The 23,682-nt window shown below is 48.0% G+C and overlaps 1 protein-coding gene across 2 annotated transcripts in view; it reads left to right on the top strand.

Moving 5' to 3' along the window:
- ABCC10 (ATP binding cassette subfamily C member 10) overlaps positions 1–23,682 on the top strand; it is an 80,102-nt gene that overhangs the window by 38,963 nt on the left and 17,457 nt on the right. For both annotated transcript variants that reach the window (XM_073671632.1, XM_073671633.1), the window contains exons 3-12: positions 10,337–10,564; positions 14,118–14,277; positions 14,348–14,472; positions 15,359–15,438; positions 18,815–18,986; positions 19,219–19,317; positions 19,424–19,613; positions 20,595–20,672; positions 20,827–21,000; positions 21,079–21,217. In XM_073671632.1, coding sequence (XP_073527733.1) covers positions 10,340–10,564; positions 14,118–14,277; positions 14,348–14,472; positions 15,359–15,438; positions 18,815–18,986; positions 19,219–19,317; positions 19,424–19,613; positions 20,595–20,672; positions 20,827–21,000; positions 21,079–21,217 — 1,442 coding nt within the window. In that variant the 5' untranslated portion in view covers positions 10,337–10,339. The remainder of the gene's footprint in view (positions 1–10,336; positions 10,565–14,117; positions 14,278–14,347; positions 14,473–15,358; positions 15,439–18,814; positions 18,987–19,218; positions 19,318–19,423; positions 19,614–20,594; positions 20,673–20,826; positions 21,001–21,078; positions 21,218–23,682) is intronic.

Genomic DNA, 23,682 nt, shown 5'->3' with positions numbered 1-23,682 from the left:
ATAATATAACTGATATCTGGAGAGCGGTGATGTCACTGCTGTATAATATAACTGATATCTGGGGAGCGGTGATGTCTCTGCTGTATAATATAACTGATATCTGGAGAGCGGTGATGTCACTGCTGTATAATATAACTGATATCTGGAGAGCGGTGATGTCACTGCTGTATAATATAACTGATATCTGGATAGCGGTGATGTCACTGCTGTATAATATAACTGATATCTGGAGAGCGGTGATGTCACTGCTGTATAATATAACTGATATCTGGAGAGCGGTGATGTCTCTGCTGTATAATATAACTGATATCTGGAGAGCGGTGATGTCACTGCTGTATAATATAACTGATATCTGGGGAGCGGTGATGTCATTGCTGTATAATATAACTGATATCTGGAGAGCGGTGATGTCAATGCTGTATAATATAACTGATATCTGGAGAGCGGTGATGTCACTGCTGTATAATATAACTGATATCTGGGGAGCGGTGATGTCATTGCTGTATAATATAACTGATATCTGGAGAGCGGTGATGTCACTCCTGTATAATATAACTGATATCTGCAGAGCGGTGATGTCACCGCTGTATAATATAACTGATATCTGGAGAGCGGTGATGTCACCGCTGTATAATATAACTGATATCTGGAGAGCGGTGATGTCACTGATGTATAATATAACTGATATCTGTATAGCGGTGATGTCACTGCTGTATAATATAACTGATATCTGGAGAGCGGTGATGTCACTGCTGTATAATATAACTGATATCTGGAGAGCGGTGATGTCACTGCTGTATAATATAACTGATATCTGGAGAGCGGTGATGTCACTGCTGTATAATATAACTGATATCTGGAGAGCGGTGATGTCACTGCTGTATAATATAACTGATATCTGCGGAGCGGTGATGTCACTGCTGTATAATATAACTGATATCTGGAGAGCGGTGATGTCACTGCTGTATAATATAACTGATATCTGGAGAGCGGTGATGTCACTGCTGTATAATATAACTGATATCTGGAGAGCGGTGATGTCACCGCTGTATAATATAACTGATATCTGGAGAGCGGTGATGTCACTGCTGGATAATATAACTGATATCTGGAGAGCGGTGATGTCACCGCTGTATAATATAACTGATATCTGGAGAGCGGTGATGTCACTGCTGTATAATATAACTGATATCTGGAGAGCGGTGATGTCACTGCTGTATAATATAACTGATATCTGGAGAGCGGTGATGTCACTGCTGTATAATATAACTGATATCTGGAGAGCGGTGATGTCACTGCTGTATAATATAACTGATATCTGGAGAGCGGTGATGTCACCGCTGTATAATATAACTGATATCTGGAGAGCGGTGATGTCACCGCTGTATAATATAACTGATATCTGGAGAGCGGTGATGTCACTGCTGGATAATATAACTGATATCTGGAGATCGGTGATGTCACCGCTGTATAATATAACTGATATCTGTAGAGCGGTGATGTCACTGCTGTATAATATAACTGATATCTGGAGAGCGGTGATGTCACCGTTGTATAATATAACTGATATCTGGAGAGCGGTGATGTCACTGCTGTATAATATAACTGATATCTGGAGAGCGGTGATGTCACCGCTGTATAATATAACTGATATCTGGAGAGCGGTGATGTCACTGCTGTATAATATAACTGATATCTGGAGAGCGGTGATGTCACCGCTGTATAATATAACTGATATCTGTAGAGCGGTGATGTCACTGCTGTATAATATAACTGATATCTGGTGAGCGGTGATGTCACCGCTGTATAATATAACTGATATCTGGAGAGCGGTGATGTCACTGCTGTATAATATAACTGATATCTGGAGAGCGGTGATGTCACTGCTGTATAATATAACTGATATCTGGAGAGCGGTGATGTCACTCCTGTGTAATATAACTGATATCTGGAAAGCGGTGATGTCACCGCTGTATAATATAACTGATATCTGGGGAGCGGTGATGTCACCGCTGTATAATATAACTGATATCTGGGGAGCGGTGATTTCACTGCTGTGTAATATAACTGATATCTGGGGAGCGGTGATGTCACTGCTGTATAATATAACTGATATCTGGGGAGCGGTGATTTCACTGCTGTGTAATATAACTGATATCTGGGGAGCGGTGATGTCACTGCTGTATAATATAACTGATATCTGGAGAGCGGTGATGTCACTGCTGTATAATATAACTGATATCTGGAGAGCGGTGATTTCACTGCTGTATAATATAACTGATATCTGGAGAGCGGTGATGTCACTGCTGTATAATATCACTGATATCTGGAGAGCGGTGATGTCACTGCTGTATAATATAACTGATATCTGGAGAGCGGTGATGTCACTGCTGTATAATATCACTGATATCTGGAGAGCGGTGATGTCACTGCTGTATAATATCACTGATATCTGGAGAGCGGTGATGTCACTGCTGTATAATATAACTGATATCTGGAGAGCGGTGATGTCACTGCTGTATAATATAACTGATATCTGGAGAGCGGTGATGTCACTGCTGTATAATATAACTGATATCTGGAGAGCGGTGATGTCACTGCTGTATAATATAACTGATATCTGGAGAGCGGTGATGTCACTGCTGTATAATATAACTGATATCTGGGGAGCGGTGATGTCTCTGCTGTATAATATAACTGATATCTGGAGAGCGGTGATGTCTCTGCTGTATAATATAACTGATATCTGGAGAGCGGTGATGTCACCGCTGTATAATATAACTGATATCTGGAGAGCGGTGATGTCACTGCTGTATAATATAACTGATATCTGGATAGCGGTGATGTCACTGCTGTATAATATAACTGATATCTGGAGAGCGGTGATGTCACTGCTGTATAATATAACTGATATCTGGATAGCGGTGATGTCACTGCTGTATAATATAACTGATATCTGGAGAGCGGTGATGTCACTGCTGTATAATATAACTGATATCTGGAGAGCGGTGATGTCTCTGCTGTATAATATAACTGATATCTGGAGAGCGGTGATGTCACTGCTGTATAATATAACTGATATCTGGAGAGCGGTGATGTCTCTGCTGTATAATATAACTGATATCTGGAGAGCGGTGATGTCACTGCTGTATAATATAACTGATATCTGGATAGCGGTGATGTCACTGCTGTATAATATAACTGATATCTGGAGTGCGGTGATGTCACTGCTGTATAATATAACTGATATCTGGAGAGCGGTGATGTCTCTGCTGTATAATATAACTGATATCTGGAGAGCGGTGATGTCACTGCTGTATAATATAACTGATATCTGGATAGCGGTGATGTCACTGCTGTATAATATAACTGATATCTGGAGTGCGGTGATGTCACTGCTGTATAATATAACTGATATCTGGAGAGCGGTGATGTCTCTGCTGTATAATATAACTGATATCTGGAGAGCGGTGATGTCACTGCTGTATAATATAACTGATATCTGGGGAGCGGTGATGTCACTGCTGTGTAATATAACTGATATCTGGGGAGCGGTGATGTCACTGCTGTATAATATAACTGATATCTGGGGAGCGGTGATGTCACTGCTGTATAATATAACTGATATCTGGAGAGCGGTGATGTCTCTGCTGTATAATATAACTGATATCTGGAGAGCGGTGATGTCACTGCTGTATAATATAACTGATATCTGGGGAGCGGTGATGTCACTGCTGTGTAATATAACTGATATCTGGGGAGCGGTGATGTCACTGCTGTATAATATAACTGATATCTGGGGAGCGGTGATGTCACCGCTGTGTAATATAACTGATATCTGGAGAGCGGTGATGTCACTGCTGTATAATATAACTGATATCTGGAGAGCGGTGATGTCACTGCTGTATAATATAACTGATATCTGGAGAGCGGTGATGTCACTGCTGTATAATATAACTGATATCTGGAGAGCGGTGATGTCTCTGCTGTATAATATAACTGATATCTGGAGAGCGGTGATGTCTCTGCTGTATAATATAACTGATATCTGGAGAGCGGTGATGTCACTGCTGTATAATATAACTGATATCTGGGGAGCGGTGATGTCACTGCTGTATAATATAACTGATATCTGGAGAGCGGTGATGTCTCTGCTGTATAATATAACTGATATCTGGAGAGCGGTGATGTCACTGCTGTGTAATATAACTGATATCTGGGGAGCGGTGATGTCACTGCTGTATAATATAACTGATATCTGGGGAGCGGTGATGTCACTGCTGTATAATATAACTGATATCTGGAGAGCGGTGATGTCACTGCTGTGTAATATAACTGATATCTGGAGAGCGGTGATGTCACTGCTGTGTAATATAACTGATATCTGGGGAGCGGTGATGTCACTGCTGTATAATATAACTGATATCTGGGGAGCGGTGATGTCACTGCTGTATAATATAACTGATATCTGGGGAGCGGTGATGTCACTGCTGTATAATATAACTGATATCTGGAGAGCGGTGATGTCACTGCTGTATAATATAACTGATATCTGGGGAGCGGTGATGTCACTGCTGTATAATATAACTGATATCTGGGGAGCGGTGATGTCACTGCTGTATAATATAACTGATATCTGGAGAGCGGTGATGTCACTGCTGTATAATATAACTGATATCTGGAGAGCGGTGATGTCACTGCTGTGTAATATAACTGATATCTGGGGAGCGGTGATGTCACTGCTGTATAATATAACTGATATCTGGAGAGCGGTGATGTCACTGCTGTGTAATATAACTGATATCTGGAGAGCGGTGATGTCTCTGCTGTATAATATAACTGGGGAGCGGTGATGTCTCTGCTGTATAATATAACTGATATCTGGAGAGCGGTGATGTCACTGCTGTATAATATAACTGTTATCTGGAGAGCGGTGATGTCACTGCTGTGTAATATAACTGATATCTGGGGAGCGGTGATGTCACCGCTGTGTAATATAACTGATATCTGGAGAGCGGTGATGTCACTGCTGTATAATATAACTGATATCTGGAGAGCGGTGATGTCACTGCTGTATAATATAACTGATATCTGGAGAGCGGTGATGTCACTGCTGTATAATATAACTGATATCTGGATAGCGGTGATGTCACTGCTGTATAATATAACTGATATCTGGAGAGCGGTGATGTCACTGCTGTATAATATAACTGATAACTGGGGAGCGGTGATGTCTCTGCTGTATAATATAACTGATATCTGGAGAGCGGTGATGTCACTGCTGTATAATATAACTGATATCTGGAGAGCGGTGATGTCTCTGCTGTATAATATAACTGATATCTGGAGAGCGGTGATGTCACCGCTGTATAATATAACTGATATCTGGAGAACGGTGATGTCACTGCTGTATAATATAACTGATATCTGGAGAGCGGTGATGTCACTGCTGTATAATATAACTGATATCTGGAGAGCGGTGATGTCACCTCTGTATAATATAACTGATAACTGGGGAGCGGTGATGTCTCTGCTGTATAATATAACTGATATCTGGAGAGCGGTGATGTCACTGCTGTATAATATAACTGATATCTGGAGAGCGGTGATGTCACTGCTGTATAATATAACTGATATCTGGAGAGCGGTGATGTCACCTCTGTATAATATAACTGATAACTGGGGAGCGGTGATGTCTCTGCTGTATAATATAACTGATATCTGGAGAGCGGTGATGTCACTGCTGTATAATATAACTGATATCTGGAGAGCGGTGATGTCACTGCTGTATAATATAACTGATATCTGGAGAGCGGTGATGTCTCTGCTGTATAATATAACTGATATCTGGAGAGCGGTGATGTCACCGCTGTATAATATAACTGATATCTGGAGAGCGGTGATGTCACCGCTGTATAATATAACTGATATCTGGAGAGCGGTGATGTCACCGCTGTATAATATAACTGATATCTGGAGAGCGGTGATGTCACCGCTGTATAATATAACTGATATCTGGAGAGCGGTGATGTCACCGCTGTGTAATATAACTGATATCTGGAGAGCGGTGATGTCACTGCTGTATAATATAACTGATATCTGGAGAGCGGTGATGTCACCGCTGTATAATATAACTGATATCTGGAGAGCGGTGATGTCACTGCTGTATAATATAACTGATATCTAGAGAGCGGTGATGTCACTGCTGTATAATATAACTGATATCTGGAGAGCGGTGATGTCACTGCTGTGTAATATAACTGATATCTGGAGAGCGGTGATGTCACTGCTGTATAATATAACTGATATCTGGAGAGCGGTGATGTCACTGCTGTATAATATAACTGATATCTGGAGAGCGGTGATGTCACCGCTGTATAATATAACTGATATCTGGAGAGCGGTGATGTCACTGCTGTATAATATAACTGATATCTGGATAACGGTGATGTCACTGCTGTATAATATAACTGATATCTGGAGAGCGGTGATGTCACTGCTGTATAATATAACTGATATTTGGAGAGCGGTGATGTCACCGCTGTATAATATAACTGATATCTGGAGAGCGGTGATGTCACTGCTGGATAATATAACTGATATCTGGGGAGCGGTGATGTCTCTGCTGTATAATATAACTGATATCTGGGGAGCGGTGATGTCACTGCTGTATAATATAACTGATATCTGGAGAGCGGTGATGTCACTGCTGTATAATATAACTGATATCTGGGGAGCGGTGATGTCACTGCTGTGTAATATAACTGATATCTGGAGAGCGGTGATGTCACTGCTGTATAATATAACTGATATCTGGAGAGCGGTGATGTCACTGCTGTATAATATAACTGATATCTGGAGAGCGGTGATGTCACTGCTGTATAATATAACTGATATCTGGAGAGCGGTGATGTCACCGCTGTGTAATATAACTGATATCTGGAGAGCGGTGATGTCACTGCTGTATAATATAACTGATATCTGGGGAGCGGTGATGTCACTGCTGTATAATATAACTGATATCTGGAGAGCGGTGATGTCACTGCTGTATAATATAACTGATATCTGGAGAGCGGTGATGTCACTGCTGTATAATATAACTGATATCTGGAGAGCGGTGATGTCACTGCTGTATAATATAACTGATATCTGGAGAGCGGTGATGTCACTGCTGTATAATATAACTGATATCTGGAGAGCGGTGATGTCACTGCTGTATAATATAACTGATATCTGGAGAGCGGTGATGTCACTGCTGTATAATATAACTGATATCTGGAGAGCGGTGATGTCACTGCTGTATAATATAACTGATATCTGGGGAGCGGTGATGTCACTGCTGTGTAATATAACTGATATCTGGAGAGCGGTGATGTCATTGATGTATAATATACCTGATATCTGGAGAGCGGTGATGTCACTGCTGTATAATATAACTGATATCTGGGGAGCGGTGATGTCACTGCTGTATAATATAACTGATATCTGGAGAGCGGTGATGTCACTGCTGTGTAATATAACTGATATCTGGGGAGCGGTGATGTCACCGCTGTGTAATATAACTGATATCTGGAGAGCGGTGATGTCACTGCTGTATAATATAACTGATATCTGGAGAGCGGTGATGTCACTGCTGTGTAATATAACTGATATCTGGGGAGCGGTGATGTCACCGCTGTGTAATATAACTGATATCTGGAGAGCGGTGATGTCACTGCTGTATAATATAACTGATATCTGGAGAGCGGTGATGTCACTGCTGTGTAATATAACTGATATCTGGGGAGCGGTGATGTCACCGCTGTGTAATATAACTGATATCTGGAGAGCGGTGATGTCACTGCTGTATAATATAACTGATATCTGGGGAGCGGTGATGTCACCGCTGTATAATATAACTGATATCTGGGGAGCGGTGATGTCACTGCTGTATAATATAACTGATATCTGGAGAGCGGTGATGTCACTGCTGTGTAATATAACTGATATCTGGGGAGCGGTGATGTCACCGCTGTGTAATATAACTGATATCTGGAGAGCGGTGATGTCACTGCTGTATAATATAACTGATATCTGGAGAGCGGTGATGTCACTGCTGTATAATATAACTGATATCTGGAGAGCGGTGATGTCACTGCTGTATAATATAACTGATATCTGGAGAGCGGTGATGTCACTGCTGTATAATATAACTGATATCTGGATAGCGGTGATGTCACTGCTGTATAATATAACTGATATCTGGAGAGCGGTGATGTCACTGCTGTATAATATAACTGATAACTGGGGAGCGGTGATGTCTCTGCTGTATAATATAACTGATATCTGGAGAGCGGTGATGTCACCGCTGTATAATATAACTGATATCTGGAGAACGGTGATGTCACTGCTGTATAATATAACTGATATCTGGAGAGCGGTGATGTCACTGCTGTATAATATAACTGATATCTGGAGAGCGGTGATGTCACCTCTGTATAATATAACTGATAACTGGGGAGCGGTGATGTCTCTGCTGTATAATATAACTGATATCTGGAGAGCGGTGATGTCACTGCTGTATAATATAACTGATATCTGGAGAGCGGTGATGTCACTGCTGTATAATATAACTGATATCTGGAGAGTGGTGATGTCTCTGCTGTATAATATAACTGATATCTGGAGAGCGGTGATGTCACTGCTGTATAATATAACTGATATCTGGAGAGCGGTGATGTCACCGCTGTATAATATAACTGATATCTGGAGAGCGGTGATGTCACCGCTGTATAATATAACTGATATCTGGAGAGCGGTGATGTCACCGCTGTATAATATAACTGATATCTGGAGAGCGGTGATGTCACCGCTGTGTAATATAACTGATATCTGGAGAGCGGTGATGTCACTGCTGTATAATATAACTGATATCTGGAGAGCGGTGATGTCACTGCTGTATAATATAACTGATATCTGGAGAGCGGTGATGTCACCGCTGTATAATATAACTGATATCTGGAGAGCGGTGATGTCACTGCTGTATAATATAACTGATATCTAGAGAGCGGTGATGTCACTGCTGTGTAATATAACTGATATCTGGAGAGCGGTGATGTCACCGCTGTATAATATAACTGATATCTGGAGAGCGGTGATGTCACTGCTGTATAATATAACTGATATCTGGATAACGGTGATGTCACTGCTGTATAATATAACTGATATCTGGAGAGCGGTGATGTCACTGCTGTATAATATAACTGATATTTGGAGAGCGGTGATGTCACCGCTGTATAATATAACTGATATCTGGAGAGCGGTGATGTCACTGCTGGATAATATAACTGATATCTGGGGAGCGGTGATGTCTCTGCTGTATAATATAACTGATATCTGGAGAGCGGTGATGTCACTGCTGTATAATATAACTGATATCTGGATAGCGGTGATGTCACTGCTGTATAATATAACTGATATCTGGAGAGCGGTGATGTCACTGCTGTATAATATAACTGATATCTGGAGAGCGGTGATGTCACTGCTGTATAATATAACTGATATCTGGAGAGCGGTGATGTCACTGCTGTATAATATAACTGATATCTGGAGAGCGGTGATGTCACCGCTGTGTAATATAACTGATATCTGGAGAGCGGTGATGTCACTGCTGTATAATATAACTGATATCTGGGGAGCGGTGATGTCACTGCTGTATAATATAACTGATATCTGGAGAGCGGTGATGTCACTGCTGTATAATATAACTGATATCTGGAGAGCGGTGATGTCACTGCTGTATAATATAACTGATATCTGGAGAGCGGTGATGTCACTGCTGTATAATATAACTGATATCTGGAGAGCGGTGATGTCACTGCTGTATAATATAACTGATATCTGGAGAGCGGTGATGTCACTGCTGTATAATATAACTGATATCTGGAGAGCGGTGATGTCACTGCTGTATAATATAACTGATATCTGGGGAGCGGTGATGTCACTGCTGTGTAATATAACTGATATCTGGAGAGCGGTGATGTCATTGATGTATAATATACCTGATATCTGGAGAGCGGTGATGTCACTGCTGTATAATATAACTGATATCTGGGGAGCGGTGATGTCACCGCTGTATAATATAACTGATATCTGGAGAGCGGTGATGTCACCGCTGTATAATATAACTGATATCTGGAGAGCGGTGATGTCACCGCTGTATAATATAGGTTATATCTGGAGAGCGGTGATGTCACTGCTGTATAATATAACTGATATCTGGAGAGCGGTGATGTCACCGCTGTATAATATAGGTTATATCTGGAGGGCGGTGATGTCACCTCTTGTCTTTCTGCAGCTGATGACGGAGCTTCTGTCCGGGATGCGGGTGGTGAAGTTCTACACGTGGGAGCGACACTTTTCTCGCTGTGTCTCCAGCTTGCGGGCTCAGGAGCTGCAGAATCTTCGTGCTATTAAGCTGCTGGACGCAGGATGTGTTTACCTCTGGGCGGCTCTGCCTCTGCTCATATCCATCATCACATTCATTACGTATGTGTTACTGGGGCACCAGCTGACAGCCGCTAAGGTCAGTGCCAGGGCAGGCGATACATCCGACCATCACATGATCCTCCTCCTGTCTATTCTACCCTAACCCTTCTCACTCTCCTCCTATCTACTCTCCGTCCACCCTGACCCTTCTCACTCTCCTATCTACTCTCCGTCCACCCTGACCCTTCTCACTCTCCTCCTATCTACTCTCCGTCCACTCTGACCCTTCTCACTCTCCTATCTACTCTCCGTCCACCCTGACCCTTCTCACTCTCCTCCTATCTACTCTCCGTCCACCCTGACCCTTCTCACTCTCCTCCTATCTACTCTCCGTCCACTCTGACCCTTCTCACTCTCCTATCTACTCTCCGTACACCCTGACCCTTCTCACTCTCCTATCTACTCTCCGTCCACCCTGACCCTTCTCACTCTCCTCCTATCTACTCTCCGTCCACCCTGACCCTTCTCACTCTCCTATCTACTCTCCGTCCACCCTGACCCTTCTCACTCTCCTCCTATCTACTCTCCGTCCACTCTGACCCTTCTCACTCTCCTCCTATCTACTCTCCGTCCACCCTGACCCTTCTCACTCTCCTTCTATCTACTCTCTGTCCACCCTGACCCTTCTCACTCTCCTTCTATCTACTCTCCGTCCACCCTGACCCTTCTCACTCTCCTCCTATCTACTCTCCGTCCACCCTGACCCTTCTCACTCTCCTCCTATCTACTCTCCGTCCACCCTGACCCTTCTCACTCTCCTCCTATCTACTCTCTGTCCACTCTGACCCTTCTCATTCTCCTCCTATCTACTCTCCGTCCACCCTGACCCTTCTCACTCTCCTCCTATCTACTCTCCATCCACCCTGACCCTTCTCACTCTCCTCCTATCTATGCTCCGTCCACCCTGACCCTTCTCACTCTCCTCCTATCTACTCTCCATTCACCCTGACCCTTCTCACTCTCCTATCTACTCTCCGTCCACCCTGACCCTTCTCATTCTCCTCCTATCTACTCTCCGTCCACCCTGACCCTTCTCACTCTCCTATCTACTCTCCGTCCACCCTGACCCTTCTCACTCTCCTCCTATCTACTCTCTGTCCACTCTGACCCTTCTCATTCTCCTCCTATCTACTCTCCGTCCACCCTGACCCTTCTCACTCTCCTCCTATCTACTCTCCGTCCACCCTGACCCTTCTCACTCTCCTCCTATCTATGCTCCGTCCACCCTGACCCTTCTCACTCTCCTCCTATCTACTCTCTGTCCACCCTGACCCTTCTCACTCTCCTCCTATCTACTCTCTGTCCACTCTGACCCTTCTCACTCTCCTCCTATCTACTCTCCGTCCACCCTGACCCTTCTCACTCTCCTCCTATCTATGCTCCGTCCACCCTGACCCTTCTCACTCTCCTCCTATCTACTCTCCGTCCACCCTGACCCTTCTCACTCTCCTCCTATCTACTCTCCGTCCACTCTGACCCTTCTCACTCTCCTCCTATCTACTCTCCGTCCACCCTGACCCTTCTCACTCTCCTCCTATCTACTCTCCGTCCTCCCTGACCCTTCTCACTCTCCTCCTATCTACTCTCTGTCCACTCTGACCCTTCTCATTCTCCTCCTGTCTACTCTCCGTCCACCCTGACCCTTCTCACTCTCCTCCTATCTACTCTCCGTCCACCTTGACCCTTCTCACTCTCCTCCTATCTACTCTCCGTCCACTCTGACCCTTCTCACTCTCCTCCTATCTACTCTCCGTCCACCCTGACCCTTCTCACTCTCCTTCTATCTACTCTCCGTCCACCCTGACCCTTCTCACTCTCCTCCTATCTACTCTCCGTCCACCCTGACCCTTCTCACTCTCCTCCTATCTACTCTCCGTCCACCCTGACCCTTCTCACTCTCCTATCTACTCTCTGTCCACTCTGACCCTTCTCATTCTCCTCCTATCTACTCTCCGTCCACCCTGACCCTTCTCACTCTCCTCCTATCTACTCTCCGTCCACCCTGACCCTTCTCACTCTCCTCCTATCTATGCTCCGTCCACCCTGACCCTTCTCACTCTCCTCCTATCTACTCTCCGTCCACCCTGACCCTTCTCACTCTCCTATCTACTCTCCGTCCACCCTGACCCTTCTCATTCTCCTCCTATCTACTCTCCGTCCACCCTGACCCTTCTCACTCTCCTCCTATCTACTCTCCGTCCACCCTGACCCTTCTCACTCTCCTATCTACTCTCCGTCCACCCTGACCCTTCTCATTCTCCTCCTATCTACTCTTCGTCCACCCTGACCCTTCTCACTCTCCTATCTACTCTCCGTCCACCCTGACCCTTCTCATTCTCCTCCTATCTACTCTCCGTCCACCGTCACCCTTCTCACTCTCCTCCTATCTACTCTCCGTCCACCCTGACCCTTCTCACTTTCCTCCTATCTACTCTCCGTCCACCCTGACCCTTCTCACTCTCCTCCTATCTACTCTCCGTCCACCCTGACCCTTCTCACTCTCCTCCTATCTACTCTCCGTCCACTCTGACCCTTCTCACTCTCCTCCTATCTACTCTCCGTCCACTCTGACCCTTCTCACTCCCCTCCTATCTACTCTCCGTCCACCCTGACCCTTCTCACTCTCCTCCTATCTACTCTCCGTCCACTCTGACCCTTCTCACTCTCCTCCTATCTACTCTCCGTCCACCCTGACCCTTCTCACTCTCCTCCTATCTACTCTCCGTCCACCCTGACCCTTCTCACTCTCCTCCTATCTACTCTCCGTCCACCCTGACCCTTCTCACTCTCCTCCTATCTACTCTCCGTCCACCCTGACCCTTCTCACTCTCCTCCTATCTACTCTCTGTCCACTCTGACCCTTCTCATTCTCCTCCTATCTACTCTCCGTCCACCCTGACCCTTCTCACTCTCCTCCTATCTACTCTCCGTCCACCCTGACCCTTCTCACTCTCCTCCTATCTATGCTCCGTACACCCTGACCCTTCTCACTCTCCTCCTATCTACTCTCCGTCCACTCTGACACTTCTCACTCTCCTCCTATCTATGCTCCGTACACCCTGACCCTTCTCACTCTCCTCCTATCTACTCTCCGTCCACCCTGACCCCTCACTCTCCTATTATCTACTCTCTGTCTACCCTGACCCCTCTCACTCTCCTCCTTTCTACTCTCTGTCTACCCTGACCCCTCTCACTCTCCTCCATTCTATTCTCCGTCCACCCTGACCTTTCTCATTCTAATATCTACTCTCCGTCCACCCTGACCCCTCTCATTCTCCAACTATCTATTCTCCGTCCACCCTGCCCCCTCACTCTCATCCTATCTACTCTCTGTTCAAGCTGACCCCTCTCACTTCCCTCCTGTCTACTCTACATTTGCCCTGACCCGTCTCACTCTTTTCCTATCTATGCTCTATTCACTCTGATTCCGTTCACTCTCCTCTTATCTTTTCTCTGTTAACCCTGACCCCTCTCGCTTTCTTCCTTTCTACTCTCCATCGACCCTGACCTCACTCACATTCTCTTCTTTTTTACTGTTACTCCTTGTGATGTCCTCTGGTCCTGGTCTCTAATGTTGCACCCTGTCGCAGGTCTTCACTTCTTTGGCTTTGGTCGGAATGTTAATTATGCCCCTCAATAACGTGCCCTGGGTTCTCAATGGAGTCTTAGAGGCCAAAGTGTCGTTGGATCGAGTGCAGAGCTTCCTGGCGCTGCCGGATCAGGAAGTGCTGTGCTACTATAAGGCGGAAGGTAAGACCCGGTGTCTTTGCCTTATGTGATCTGATGGTGTCTCATCTACTCTGATGTCTTGTTCTCTCAGCTCCTTCCAGAGATGACGGTATTGCACTGGAGATGAGGAATGCAACATTCACATGGGGGTCAGAGGTCAGTGACGGGCAACATGGACCCCTCACACTACACATTCAGCATCTGTCCGTGAGAAAGGTGAGAACCCCGAATCCCACATGTCCTTTACTCCAGTCACCTCCAGAGCTGCAGTCACTATTCTGATAATGTGAATACTTGCGGGCGGAGGTTTAGGGTGTATTGCTGGGTAGGTTCAGGGTTTAGAGACGGGGAGGTTTTGGGTGTAGAACGGTGGAGGTTCAGGCTGTAGCACGGGGAAGATTAGGGGTGTAGTTTTGGGTGTAGCGAGGAGTTGGTTTTTGGTGTAGTGCGGGGGAGGTTTTGGGTGTAGCACGGGAAGTTTTGGGTGTAGCGCAGGGGAGGTTTGGGGTGTAGCTCGGAGGTGGTTCAGGGTGTAGCACGGGGGAGGTGCAGATAGTAGCTTTGAGTTGGTTCGGGGTGTAGCGCGGGAAGGTGCAGAGCATAGCTTGGAGTTGGGGTGTAGCGCGGAGAGCTTTGGGGTGTAACGTGGGGGAGGTTTGGGGTGTAGCGTCGGGGAGGTTTGGGGTGTAGATCGGAGTTAGTTCTGGGTGTAGCTTCATGAGGTGCAGAGTGTAGCTCGGAGTTGGTTCTTGGTGTAGCACGGGGGAGGTGCGGAGTATAACATGGGGAAGGTTTGGGGTGTAGCGCGGGAAGGTGCAGGGTGTAGCGCGGGGGAGGTGCAGGGTGTAGCGCGGGGGAGGTGCAGAGTGTAGCTCGGAGTTGGTTTGGGGTGTAGCACGGGAAGGTTTGGGGTGTAGCGCGGGAAGGTTTGAGGTGTAGCGCGGGGGAGGTGCAGAGTGTAGCTCGGAGTTGGTTTGGGGTGTAGCACGGGAAGGTTTGGGGTGTAGCGCGGGGGAGGTGCAGAGTGTAGCTCGGAGTTGGTTTGGGGTATAGCGCAGGGGAAGTTCCAGTTGTTCTGACTCCTCTGCTGCTTTGTTTGCAGGGTGTGCTGGTGGCGGTTGTCGGGAAGGTCGGTTGTGGGAAGAGCTCTCTGCTGTCAGCAATCACAGGAGAACTCCGCAGGTAATGATAGTGGGCACAGGACCTGGTGCAGGTGGTGATCCGCTGTCACGCAAGGTGTGGTAAAGACTAAGTTCAACACAAAGGGAAGAGGGAAAGGGAGCCCAGACTCTAGGGAAAGGGGGGAGTGGAGACCTCCTAGGCTGATCTAGTGTCACCCTGTCTCCACTAACATCCCTATATTGGTTCTTCACCAATCGCCGCATGCGTACCTCGCCCTGTCTTTCCCTGGCGTAAGGCTCAGGCTAGGGAAGGGAGGAGATGAGCACTAGTCGATCCCCACTGAACACTAAAGACAACAAGGGGGGACAAACAAAGGAAAATCGCTTAGCTTTAGTCAACTCCAGACAAATGCGCACACGTCCTCTAGCACCAGAGAGGAAGAAGTACTGCTCTTGCTCAAGCCTTCACAAGGGATAATGTGAATATCGCCGGCACCTCCCTCTGGCACACAGCAGGTATTTATACACCCAGGCCACGGTGTTAATTAGCCAGAGGAAGGTAGCCGCTGGGCCCAAAGATGCAGCTTCTAAGAAGTTGTCTCTAATGCTAAACGAAGAGATCTCCTGCAACCAACTGCAGTGTGACTGTCTATCACTTCTGACACATCAGTGACAGTACCCCCCCCCCCCCTCTACGAGTGGCCTCAGGACCGGGTTCCTCAGGATAAGAGGTGTGAAATAAACGAACCAACCTGGGAGCATTCACCTCTGATGCTGAAACCCACATCCTCTCCTCTGGACCATAACCTTTCCAGGGCACCAAGTATTGTAGGGAACGACGCTGGAGACGAGAATCTACAATCATCGAAATCTGGAACTCCAGATTACCATCAACCATTACTGTGGGTGAGGTGAGGGCTTAAGAGGTTCCACATACTTTTTGAGTTAGGACCTGTGGAACACATTGTGGACCTTAAGGGCCTGAGGAAGTTCAAGACGAAGCCACAAACCTGCCCACCAAATGATGGAAAATATCATGTATGAAATGCTGGAATACCGCAGGTGCATTGGCCAAACCAAGAGGCATAACCAGACTCTCGATGTCCTTCCGGGGTATTGAATGCCGTCTTCCATTCACCCTTCTCTGATTCTAACCAGATTGTAGGCTCCCCTTAAATCCAACTTGGAGAACACCTTAGCTCCAACAACTTGAACAAATCAGGAATCAGAGGAAGAGGGTATGGATCACGGATGGTAATTTGATTTAATTCCTGGAAATCTAAACAGGGACTTAGACCGCCATCTTTTTTATCACAAAGAAGAACCCTGCCGCCACGGGCGAAGATGAGGGTCTGATGTGTCCCTTCTCCAGACTTTCCACAATGAAATCCTTCATGGCTTGTCTCTCAGAGCCATAAAGATTATACAGTCTGGACTTTGGTAGTTTATCTCCGGGGGTCAGGTTAATAGGACAGTCATAAGCACGATGAGGAGGCAAATCCTGACACCCCCTCTCAGAAAAAACGTCCTCAAAACCGGACAGAAAAGCAGGTAATATTTCCGTAGAGACAGTAGCAAGGGAAATATCTAAACAGTTCTCATGGCAGTAATCTCCCCGGTTTGCCTATCCACCAACGAATTATGTTTAACAAGGCGAGGAATACCTGTCAGGAAAATATTAATGTCAGTAAAATGTTCTTCCATATTTGCCTGACATAGATGTTCACCCCCCTCCCTTACTCCCCTCACCACTTGTCAGCACCGAGCTGTCCCATTTTCCTCAGCACAAAAGCCCCAATTAACACACTCCTGAGAAATAGCTTACCTGCAGAGACCCCCCGCATTGGCGACCTGTAGCCGCTGATGCTTCTGCTGAACCTTACAGCAGAGGTCATTTACCTCCAAAAATAGACTGCGCAGCCGCTCTGCGGGCTTTGCAACTGAAGCCATACCAAGGGAGAAAGGAAAAAAAAAACACGCCCAAAAACATAAAGAGGAAAAAAAAACAACAAAGTGTCAGGTTTTTTTTTTCTTTTCAAAATGTGCTCGGCCGGCGATAATGTCACGCAAGGTGTGGGAAAGATTAAGTGCAACTCAAAGGGAAGAGGGAAAGGGGGTAGTGGAGACCTCCTAGGCTGATCTAGTGTCACCCTGTCTCCACTAACGTCCCTATATTGTCAGGGATATATTGAGGAATATTGAAAGTCTGTCATGGATATTGACCATTCCTCCCAAACCTCTCTTCACCCCCCTCCCTCATTACCCTTTTGCTCAGCACAAAAGCCCCAATTAACACACGCCTGAGAAATAGCTTACACAAACAAATGCCAGCCAAGGAGTGTTATAACTTCGTTAGGAAGCAAGCATCTTGTCCCTGAAAGACGCAGGAGGTAATTAAAACGCAGGCTTGCACTAATTTGCGTATAACCGTGAGGCTGCTTCCCGAGCCTCAAAGGAAAATTTGCAGACACTCTAACTCTGAAATGAAATATGAAATATTGTAAGGTCCGTGCGTCCGACAATAACGGGACCTATATCTTTCGAGATAGAATCAACTAGGGAATGATCGGGGTATTTTTCTGGCACTGAAAAACGCTATTACTGAAGATAAAATCATAAGGGAAAAAATTGCGTCGTTTGCAAGCTTCTGTGATCAACGAGCAATGAGTTATTGCAGAAGTTAGCTTTTTTAATAAAAATGTACAGGCTGGAGACCGGCCCACATGATGTCACCACAGGGGGCGTGTGGCCAGATCTCCCCTTAGGTATAAGAGAACCCTTGGAGAATACAGGAGCACTCATTGCCAGGGGGGTATAAGGATTATACGCAGTGGGTCCTGTTCGATAACAGCATCAAACTGGAGAGTCCTCTCCTCCACCTATATTGAATCCTCTCCGCGATCGTATAGTGTAAGTTTTTCTTCTTTTATCCTGTTAATTTTATGTGACTCGTTGTCGTCCCTGTGTGGTGATCCCTGACATTCACCAATCGCCACACGCGTACCTCGCCCTGTCTTTCCCTGGCGTTAGGCTCAGGCTAGGGAAGGGATGGGATGAACACTAGTCGATCCCCACTGAACACTAAAGACAAGAAGGGGGGACAAGCAAGGGAAAATCTCTTAGCTTTAGTCGACTCCAGACAAATGCGCACACGTCCTCTAGCACCAGTGAGGAAGAAGTACTGCTCTTGCTCAAGCCTTCACAAGGGATAATGTGAATATCGCCGGCACCCCCCTCTGGCACACAGCAGGTATTTATACACCCAGGCCAGGGTGTTAATTAGCCAGAGGAAGGTAGCCGCTGTGTCCTAGAGATACAGCTTCTAAGAAGTTGTCTGTAATGCTAAACAAAGAGATCTCCTTCAACCAACTGCAGCGTGGCTGTCTGTCACTTCTGACTCACCCGTGACACCCGCTTGTCATCTGCTCTTGGTGCAGGATGGGCGGAGACTTGTTTGTCGCCCGCCAGGAATCGGGATTCGGGTTTGTGGCTCAGGAGTCGTGGATCCAGTTCGCCTCCATCCGGGAGAACATCCTGTTTGGGAAGGAATACGAGGAGCATCTGTACCGGGAGGTGCTGGAGTCCTGTGCTCTGACCCCCGACCTTATTGTGAGTCATGTGACAGGGGCATTAGTGGGGAGGGGGCATCATGTCCACGGGTTTAAATTCAGCAGGATCGGGATCCGGTCTGAGGACCACAGATGACTGTAATCACGGTGCTCTTAGATCTTCTGCCCCATGACACCTGTTGCCCCGTGCTCCGTTCTTTCAGAGTTGTCAGGTTCTAATCTTGTAAGTCCTCGCTGCCTCTGTCCTCATCGCTCCTTCTCCTTCATTCCAGATCTTACCTGCCGGTGACCAGACGGAGGTCGGGGAGAATGGCGTGACCCTGAGTGGGGGACAGAAGGCGCGAGTGAGCCTGGCGCGGGCCGTCTATCAGGTGAGTCCTGGCGGATAGAACATTAGACAGAAAGTTAAAATAATCTGTAAATATGGCGGCAGAGAGCAGCGGCGCGGGGACAAATGACCACCTCCACCCTCCACAGGACAAAGACATCTACCTCTTGGACGACCCCCTTGCCGCTGTGGACACGGATGTGGCCGCTCACCTCATGGACAGATGCATTCTGGGTATCCTCCGACACAAGACCCGGATCCTCTGCACCCACCGCACCGAACTCCTGGAGAAGGCGGACGTCATCGTACTGATGGAGGACGGCAGGATTGTCTGTACAGGTGGGTGCCCGATGCTACACCTTCTGGTCGGACCCTGTAGACAGCCGAGTGCTGCGGCCTCTGGACGGTTCTGTTCCGCGGCCTGTGGATACCCGGGTACCGGCTCTGTGGACAGGTGGCAGCCGCGTACCTTTTCCACTGGACGCTCGGGTGCCTGCCCTGTGGACAGGTGGGAGCTTGGTACCGTGCCCTCTGGACACCTGGCTGCAGGCCACTGTGGACAGGTGACGGCTGGGTTACGCGCCCTTTGTCCAGGTGTCGGCTGGGTTACTTGCCCTCTGGGTGCCGCGCCCGGTGGACCGTGCGGTGACCTGGCCTTGTGCCGCGCCCTTTGTCCAGGTGACGGCTGGGTTACGCACCCTCTGCGTGCCGCGCCCGGTGGACCGTGCGGTGACCTGCCCTGTGCACAGTTGGTGGCCTTGTGCCGCGCCCTGTGGACAGGTGACGGCTGGGTTACGCGCCCTCTGGGTGCCGCACCCGGTGGACCGTGCGGTGACCTGGCCTTGTGCCGCGCCCTTTGTCCAGGTGACGGCTGGGTTACGCACCCTCTGCGTGCCGCGCCCGGTGGACCGTGCGATGACCTGCCCTGTGCACAGTTGGTGGCCTTCTGCCGCGCCCTGTGGACAGGTGATGGCTAGGTTACGCGCCCTCTGGACACCTGGCTGCAGGCCACTGTGGACAGGTGACGGCTGGGTTTACGCGCCCTTTGTCCAGGTGACGGCTGGGTTACGCGCCCTCTGGGTGCCGCACCCGGTGGACCGTGCGGTGACCTGGCCTTGTGCCGCACCCTGTGGACAGGTGACGGCTGGGTTTACGCGCCCTCTGAACACCTGGCTGCCCGGGCCCCGTGGGCGGTGCGGTGACGTGCCTTGTGGACAAATGGCTGCCGTGTGCCGGGCCCTGTGAACGGTGCGGTGATGTGCCCTGTGGACAGATGGCGGCCGAGTGTCGCGCCCTTTGTAATTCCTCATTTCCTCGCAGGTCCACCAGCAGAGATCTTACCCCAGGTGAGGAAGTCTCCTGTGCTGGTATCATCCTCCCAGCAGAACGCAGAGAACGGTGAGTATCCCCATTTTTCATCCTCGAGGTCCTGCCCGTGTTGGGGTCACCCTCACTGTGCCCTCAGCCATTGCAGGGTCAGCAGAGGTGATGGGGAGTCCGGTAGATGCTGACCGCCCCAGATGTCTTCTCCTTATATCAGCTGTCACCCTAGGTTCCAGTGTGAGCCCCGCGAGCGCAGAGGACGGAGGCGGGGAGCCGGCTGCAGGGATGAGGGAAGAGGAGAAGAAGGAAGGCGCTGTGTCTCTGCTGGTGTATGCGGCGTACTGGAGGGCGGTGGGGGCAGTACTGGCGGCCTCTGTGCTCCTGGCGTTATTCTTCATGCAGGGTGAGTGTTTAATAATTGGCTGACATATGCGAGCACCAGCAGGGTGTGTGGATGTTCCCGTGCTCTTTTTGCTTTCAGCGTCCAGGAACGTGTCTGATTGGTGGCTGTCATACTGGATTGCCAGCTTACCAGATGTTCCACAAAACTCCTCTCTCTTGGCGCTCACTCCCCCGGTGCAGACTCCGTCTCTGCTGCTATTTACTACTGGAGGTCTCGTGTAAGTAGATCGTCGGCTTGTGTGGTAAGAGCGCCCCTCATTACCAGCCCTGTGTAGTGTCTGCTGTCACTGGTTGTGTGGTAAGAGCACCCCTCATTACCAGCCCTATGTATTGTCTGCTGTCACTGGTTCTGTGGTAAGAGCACCCCTCATTACCAGCCCTATGTATTGTCTGCTGTCACTGGTTGTGTGGTAAGAGCACCTCTCTTTACCAGCCCTATGTAGTGTCTGCTGTCACTGGTTGTGTGGTAAGAGCACTCCTCATTACCAGCCCTATGTATTGTCTGCTGTCACTGGTTCTGTGGTAAGAGCGCCCCTCATTACCAGCCCTATGTATTGTCTGCTGTCACTGGTTCTGTGGTAAGAGCGCCCCTCATTACCAGCCCTGTGTAGTGTCTGCTGTCACTGGTTGTGTGGTAAGAGCGCCCCTCATTACCAGCCCTATGTATTGTCTGCTGTCACTGGTTCTGTGGTAAGAGCACCCCTCATTACCAGCCCTATGTATTGTCTGCTGTCACTGGTTGTGTGGTAAGAGCACCTCTCTTTACCAGCCCTATGTAGTGTCTGCTGTCACTGGTTGTGTGGTAAGAGCACTCCTCATTACCAGCCCTATGTAGTGTCCTGCTGTCACTGGTTGTGTGGTAAGAGCACTCCTCATTACCAGCCCTATGTAGTGTCTGCTGTCACTGGTTGTGTGGTAAGAGCACTTCTCATTACCAGCCCTATGTAGTGTCTGCTGTCACTGGTTGTGTGATAAGAGCACTCCTCATTACCAGCCCTATGTAGTGTCTGCTGTCACTGGTTGTGTGGTAAAAGCACTCCTCATTACCAGCCCTGTGTAGTGTCTGCTGTCACTGGTTGTGTGATAAGAGCACTCCCCATTACCAGCCCTATGTAGTGTCTGCTGTTGGTGGTTGTGTGGTAAAAGCACCCCTCATTACCAGCCCTATGTAGTGTCTGCTGTCACTGGTTGTGTGGTAAGAGCACCCCTCATTACCAGCCCCATGTATTGTCTGCTGTCACTGGTTGTGTGATAAGAGCACTCCTCATTACCAGCCCTGTGTAGTGTCTGCTGTTGGTGGTTGTGTGGTAAGAGCACTCCTCATTACCAGCCCTATGTAGTGTCTGCTGTCACTGGTTGTGTGATAAGAGCACCTCTCTTTTCCAGCCCTATGTAGTGTCTGCTGTCACTGGTTGTGTGGTAAGAGCACTCCTCATTACCAGCCCTGTGTAGTGTCTGCTGTCACTGGTTGTGTGGTAAGAGCACTCCTCATTACCAGCCCTATGTAGTGTCTGCTGTGACTGGTTGTGTAGTAAGAGCACTCCTCATTACCAGCGCTATGTAGTGTCTGCTGTGACTGGTTGTGTAGTAAGAGCACTCCTCATTACCAGCCCTATGTAGTGTCTGCTGTCACTGGTTGTGTGGTAAGAGCACTCCTCATTACCAGCCCTATGTAGTGTCTGCTGTCACTGGTTGTGTAGTAAGAGCACTCCTCATTACCAGCCCTATGTAGTGTCTGCTGTGACTGGTTGTGTAGTAAGAGCACTCCTCATTACCAGCCCTATGTAGTGTCTGCTGTGACTGGTTGTGTAGTAAGAGCACCCCTCATTACCAGCCCTATGTAGTGTCTGCTGTCACTGGTTGTGTGGTAAGAGCACCACTCATTACTAGCCCTGTGTAGTGTCTGCTGTCACTGGTTGTGTGGTAAGAGCACTCCTCATTACCAGCCCTGTGTAGTGTCAGCTGTTGGTGGTTGTGTGGTAAGAGCACTCCTCATTACCAGCCCTATGTAGTGTCTGCTGTCACTGGTTGTGTGATAAGAGCACCTCTCTTTTCCAGCCCTATGTAGTGTCTGCTGTCACTGGTTGTGTGGTAAGAGCACTCCTCATTACCAGCCCTGTGTAGTGTCTGCTGTCACTGGTTGTGTGGTAAGAGCACTCCTCATTACCAGCCCTATGTAGTGTCTGCTGTGACTGGTTGTGTAGTAAGAGCACTCCTCATTACCAGCGCTATGTAGTGTCTGCTGTGACTGGTTGTGTAGTAAGAGCACTCCTCATTACCAGCCCTATGTAGTGTCTGCTGTCACTGGTTGTGTGGTAAGAGCACTCCTCATTACCAGCCCTATGTAATGTCTGCTGTCACTGGTTGTGTAGTAAGAGCACTCCTCATTACCAGCCCTATGTAGTGTCTGCTGTGACTGGTTGTGTAGTAAGAGCACTCCTCATTACCAGCCCTATGTAGTGTCTGCTGTGACTGGTTGTGTAGTAAGAGCACCCCTCATTACCAGCCCTATGTAGTGTCTGCTGTCACTGGTTGTGTGGTAAGAGCACCACTCATTACCAGCCCTGTGTAGTGTCTGCTGTCACTGGTTGTGTGGTAAGAGCACTCCTCATTACCAGCCCTGTGTAGTGTCTGCTGTCGGTGGTTGTGTGGTAAGAGCACTCCTCATTACCAGCCCTATGTA

This window comes from Phyllobates terribilis, unplaced genomic scaffold (genome assembly GCF_046119375.1).
Source record: "Phyllobates terribilis strain yellow unplaced genomic scaffold, ASM4611937v1 Scaffold_3__8_contigs__length_932513732, whole genome shotgun sequence".
In the NCBI taxonomy this organism is placed as follows: Eukaryota; Metazoa; Chordata; class Amphibia; order Anura; family Dendrobatidae; genus Phyllobates; species Phyllobates terribilis.
The sequence above is the reverse complement of the archived record's forward strand: the minus strand, read 5'-3'. Positions and strand labels throughout refer to the sequence as shown.